General features: G+C 48.0%; 1 protein-coding gene across 5 annotated transcripts in view; it reads right to left on the reverse strand.

Moving 5' to 3' along the window:
* The window catches only part of LOC101942284 (uncharacterized), a 34,799-nt gene extending 31,580 nt beyond the window's left edge, over nt 1-3,219 (reverse strand). For 3 of the 5 annotated variants that reach the window (XM_024101755.3, XM_024101754.3, XM_008163891.4), the window contains exon 1: nt 3,064-3,219. In XM_024101755.3, the coding sequence (XP_023957523.1) occupies nt 3,064-3,100 (37 nt within the window). In that variant the 5' untranslated portion in view covers nt 3,101-3,219. The remainder of the gene's footprint in view (nt 1-3,063) is intronic. The other 2 variants (XM_042841129.2, XM_065563435.1) reach the window with 2 other exon arrangements.
* Nucleotides 3,220-6,000: the final 2,781 nt, after the last annotated feature.

A 6,000-nucleotide genomic window follows, 5' to 3' on the forward strand; every position in this document is an offset into this window, starting at 1 on the left:
GCTCTGGGGTGCCTGCTGGGGCTGCAGGTTCCAGGGCACCCACTCGTACTGGGGGAGGGAGGCTCTGGGGCGCATGCTGGGGCGGGCCTCCGGAGTGCCTGCTGGTGCACTCGCTGGTGCTTGAAGGGGCTCTGGGGCGCCTGCTGGTGCTGGGGTGGGAGGGTGGCCCGGGACTGCCGCTGCTGCTGGTGAGAGGCTGCCCAGGACCACCACCGCTGCTGCTGCTGGCGAGGGACGGCCCTTCTGGCCCAGGACCCCCACTGCCGTTGCTGGCGGGGGACAGCCCAGGACCGCCGCAGCCAATGTTGGGGCGGGGGGTGGCCCAGGAGCGCCACCACTGTTGCTGGGGGGGCAGCCAGGGACTGCTGCTGGTGCTGGGGGGGTGGCGGTGCGCCTGGCCCCGGGGCCACATCTCAGGCAGTCCTGGGGTCAGTCACACCTGCAGAAGTCACAGAGGTCCTGGAAAGTCTCAGAATCCGTGACAGACTCACAGCCTTAGTTATCCGTAGTTCACAGTCAAGCTGGAAGGGTATATTAAGTGGGGTCCCACAGGGATTGGTCCTGGGCCCAGTTCTGTTCAATATCTTCATTAATGATCTAAATAATGGCATAGAGAGTAGACTTATAAAGTTTGTGGACAATACCAAGCTGGGAGGGGTTGCAAGTGCTTTGGAGGATCGGATTCAAATTCAAAATTATCTGGACAAAGAGTCTGAAGTAAAAAGGATGACATTCAATAAGGACAATTGCAAAGTACTCCACTTAGGAAGGAACACTCAATTGCACACATACAAAATGGGAAATGACGGCCTAGGAAGGAGTACTGAAGAAAGGGATCTGGGGGTTACAAGCTAAATATGAGTCAACGGTGTAACACTGTTGCAAAAAAAAAAAAAAAAAAAAACGAACATCATTCTGGGATGTATTAGCAGGACTGCTATAAGCAAGACACAAGAATTAATTCTTCTACTCTACTCCGTGCTGATAAGGCCTCAACTGGAGTATTGTGTCTAGTTCTGGGCACCACATTTCAGGAAAGACGTTGATAAATTGGAGAAAGTCCAGAGAAGAGCAACAAAAATGATTAAAGGTTTAGAAAACATGGCCTATGAGGGAAGATTGAAAAAAATTGGGTTTGTTTAGTCTGGAGAAGAGAAGACTGAGAGACGGGACATGATAACAGTTTTCAAGTACATAAAGGGTTGTTACAAAGAGGAGGGAGAAAAATTGTTCTTGTTAACCTCTGAGGACAGGACAAGAAGCAATGGGCTTTAATTGCCGCAAGGGAGGTTTAGGCTGGACATTAGGGAAAACTTCCTAACTGTCAGGGTAGTTAAGCACTGGAACAAACTGTGGAATCTCCATCATTGGAAGTTTTTAAGAACAGGTTAGATAAACATCTGTCAGGGATGGTCTAGTTATCACGTAGTCCTGCCTTGAATGCAGAGGACTAGACTAGATGACCTCTCGAGGTCCCTTCCAGTCCTACTCTTCTATGATTCTAAGAATCCTCCTCCCACCCTCTTTGACTTCTTCTGAACAGGCATCTGGAGACACTCCCAATTGCCCAAGAAAGGGAAGTGACTCACAGTGAGAAACCATCTCAGAATTAAACTCTCTGAAACTGAGTCACCTGCCATTATCAGCATACAATAGGCTGGCTTCTGTAAATATTGATTCATCTTTTCTGGGCTGTATGCTCTGCCCTTCAGTCTCATGGGTCTGAGCTCTAGGTGCCCAGGATGTACATTAAAGTAGTGAATCCAGGGTTCCCTCTTCCAACCCACCCCCAAAATAAAGGAAAGGGTGAGGGGACCAGTCACCAGAAGAATGTGTGTCCCCAAAAGGTCTTAAAAGAGCTTATCGGAGATAGCAAAGATAGTACCAAAAATATGCAAGTGAAGGGTTGGCTGGTTTCCAGGGATGGGAACGGCTGGATGTAAAGGAAGAATGCATGGTGGGGTCACCATCCTTTGGAGGAGAAACTGGTCTCTACTTGGAAAGGATGACAACCCAGAATAAAAGTGACTGAGGATTATTACAGCCTGACTGAAGGAGGAGAATGGACTCTCCTTTAGCAGGGCTGTTGATTCCATGGCAGATTCTGTACAGGTGTTTCAGCGGCATTTGCTCATCTGGGGACAGCTTTGCAGGTAGCAGCTCAAAACATAAGAGAGTCTAAGGCCCTTGCAGATAGACAGTCTCCCAAGGAATGCACACACAGGTCACAGCATACTGTACAGTGAGTAATTACAGGAGGTTTTCCACACTCCCCAGTGTGTTCTAAGGCACAAAGCTGGTGTTCTGGCAGCAGTGTGTGTGTAGAGGAGAAGGGCAGTGAGGTGTGTACCAGGATCTTCCCTTGCTCTCATTTTATTACTTCCTTCCAATACCCTGTACCGGTCAAACCAACCTTCCAGGCTGTAAACAGCTCCCACCAGAGCATGTTAATGCGACCTCTTCATTCAGCCACACGAGGGACGCTCAAGAGCTCTGGGAGAGGTAAACTTCCACCCAAGGCTGACCATGCTGTTTCTCTACTGTTCCCAACTAGGACTGCCACATCCAGAACAATCTCTCTCACCCCGACCCCCCACTGGTTTTCTATAAAACCCCTCACCGTGATGTCTCAGTGCAACATGGCAATGCTTACATCACAAAGCAATGGTGTTAGCTCACTGCATCACCGTGGACCCCAAGATCAATTTCAGGATCTCGTCAGTGTCCCATGATCATTGTTCATAGGACCACCATCCCCACAAAAAAGGCTAGCCGGACCCAGGAAAGCCAGAGCAGGGGATGGGAACCTTACCAGGGAACTGAGCTCAGCACTTACACTCAGACCCTCTGCAAGACATCAGTGCCCCAGGGGAGCCCTCACTTTGCGAAACACGAGGGCAGCCTGACTCTCAAGTCTCCCGCAAGCTCTCTGTCTCTCAGGCACCTGCCCAACTCAGAGCAGCATCAGTCACACCCCCTCCTCTCACCCAGTCCCTTGTAAATTCCTCCAACCATGCAGCCACGCCCAGGAGCCTGCATCTCCCCCCTCCTCCAGCCACTCACCTTTCAGGGTCCCCAGCAGCGGCTCTTTCCCAGTCATGCTGCCCCCTCCCCAGCCTCCTCCTCAGCCGCAGCCCCACAGACACCTGCAGGGCTCCACCCAGTGGCGACTGTGAGTCCCTTCCGCAAACACAAGGCATACTGGGAGATGCCACTCTCTCTGCAGCAGACAGGGGGGAGCAGAGGGGGCAGGGCCCAGTTCAGTACCTTTGCTGGGAGCCCAATACAAGGGTGTGCATTAGAAAAGCTGGAATAATCTCACTGCTCTCCTGGAGGGTGACGAATCATGCTCCCGAGATGGTGGTCTGGGGTGAATGATTAGTAAGCGATAGAGACCCCCCCCCCCCGCCGAGGAAGAGATTTTAGGCTGTTCCAGCAGCTTTGGAATGTTGATACTTATTATCCTGCAACAAGTCAGCGGCTTGATGACGCTGATCAGAGAAACAGACCTGAGGTGGCTGGGTTGCATCCTGACACCTGGGGGGCAAGGAAAACCCAGACCTCATTATCATTACTTATTATTCCTGAACGTGTCTTTTAGTTCCCATTAAACAAACATCATGATCTCCAAATGCAACAACAGCCAATCAACGACATTTCTTCACATTACTGTCTGCACTACAACCATACAATTCAATCAGACTATAATAATTAACAAGTCCAAACTAGGGGTGTTTGCAATGACAAATAGGAGGACTGTGCATCGCACGTTAGCCTCAGGGCTATTAAGGCATGACAGAGTGAGATTTAAAACTAACCTGGTAAGTGAAATTTTAGTATCTCATTGAAACACACATTGTAAAGCCTTTCATCATGAGAATGAAAGGGTTTTTAAATTAATATTTGTGCCTTCAATTTTACTGCTATAATATTGCTTAGAAACTACAAAGATGAGTGCTATCAAAACAACCCCTACATTAGATAGATCCGCAACTCATGTAAGGATTCTCTGGACATTTGCAAACTGAAAGAAAGCTCACCTGAATGACACATTGCTCTTACAGGTTACAGATAAAAACAACAAGGAGTCCTTGTGGCACCTTAGAGACTAACAAATCTATTTGGGCATAAGCTTTCGTGGGCTAGAACCCACTTCATCAGAAGTAGAAATGGGTTCTAGCCCTCGAAAGCTTATGCCCAAAGAAATGTTAGTCTCTAAGGTGCCACAAGTACTCCTCATTGTTTTTGCCGATACAGACTAACACGGCTACCCCTCTGAAACACATTACAGATAGGAAATGTTGCTGGTAGCCCTGCAAGCTCATAATGCCACATACAATTAATCATCATTAATAATTAATACATTTTATTTCATATAGCATCTTTCATGCAATGCATCCCAAAACCTTATACCTTTTTTTTTAACTTTTCCAGGCCTCAGTCCCCTCATCCATAAAATGACCTGGCTTCTTAAAAGAGTTGCTCAGAGGCTGTTAGTTAATATGCCATGCTTCCTTCCAGTGGAATAAAGGTGGGATGGTCGCACATGAACCCAAACCCTGTGATTTAGAACTTGCACGTATTAAAGGCAGATCTTTCTAGCAGGCGGAGAGGCTGACATCACTGTGATAAATGCAGTAAAGATGGATGGATAAAGAGCTTGAGCCAGCAGGGATAGGGAAGGCCGTATGGCTAACAGAGATGCTCTCCCTCCCCCCCCAAAATTATTTTGTCACTTGCAAAAAATGTTTAACAAAAATGGGAAAAAAACATTTTTTCTTCTATTTTTTGGTTTCCATTGAAAACCCAAACTAACAAAACTGATTTTTTAATATTCTGTGTATTTATCTATTGCAACTGACAACCACTTTTTTTGGCGGGGGGGGGTTGCTGAAAACTGAAAAATGTTTGGGGTTTCAGTTTTTCAAAGAAAATCAACATGGCTGTGATGGAAATGAGCAACAGAGGGTCCTGTGGCACCTTTGAGACTAACAGAAGTATTGGGAACATAAGCTTTCGTGGGTAAGAACCTCACTTCTTCAGATGCAAGAAGTTAATATGCACTTGCATCTGAAGAAGTGAGGTTCTTACCCACGAAAGCTTATGCTCCCAATACTTCTGTTAGTCTCAAAGGTGCCACAGGACCCTCTGTTGCTTTTTACAGATTCAGACTAACACGGCTACCCCTCTGATACATGATGGAAATGGGCATTTTTGGATCCAATGGAGCTCCTGGAACATTCATATGGAACTATGTGAATCTGGAGAACCACCCCAGAAAAAGGCTATCTTATCTCCTCTGCCTCTCCTTTCCCTCCCCTTTGCCGGAGACAGCCACACTCTACCCTCATATCTGAGGCCCTGTCTGCACTAAGGTCATTTCCCAAACATTGCTCACCTCTGTTAGCAACACTGGGAAGGCTATAGAGAGGTCACCAGCTACCACCAGGGTTTTTAACACTGTGCCAAGTACCCATGATCAGGGCAGGTCTAATGGATACTGTTAAAAACAGCAGCAGCTAGTGGCCCCTTGACACTAGGATTTCCAAGGGCGCTAACACCAATAGAGCTGAGCTGGTGTTAGAAAAAAGTGCCAACTGTCCCTTCAGTATTCTCAGGGCCTGAGAAGTGCTGTAGGTACCGATGGAATGGCCACTCCTTCACCAAAAGCAATGATCTCCTGGGAAACCCACCCTGCACAGGAAAAGTAACCACACTTCAGCAAATGCTCCCTGGTTCTCCACTCCTGCAGCCCCTCCTTTAGAGCCAGAGCGTCCCAAAGGAAAACGTGGGGTTTTCTACAGTGACTGGAGCATATAGGCAGCTCCCCCATTGGGTGGCTGGGGGGGGGTCCTTTCTGCTTTTAGGGTGCGCCTTCTGGCGCGCTTTGAGATCCTCTGGTGGAAGATGCAGAGTTAATCACTGAACAGGGTTACTATTTAACGCGCCTGATGTGGGAGGCGAAATGACTGACCCGAGCTAAAGAAATTCACCAGCTCC

The sequence above is a fragment of the Chrysemys picta genome, chromosome 12, assembly GCF_011386835.1.
Source record: "Chrysemys picta bellii isolate R12L10 chromosome 12, ASM1138683v2, whole genome shotgun sequence".
In the NCBI taxonomy this organism is placed as follows: domain Eukaryota; kingdom Metazoa; phylum Chordata; order Testudines; family Emydidae; genus Chrysemys; species Chrysemys picta.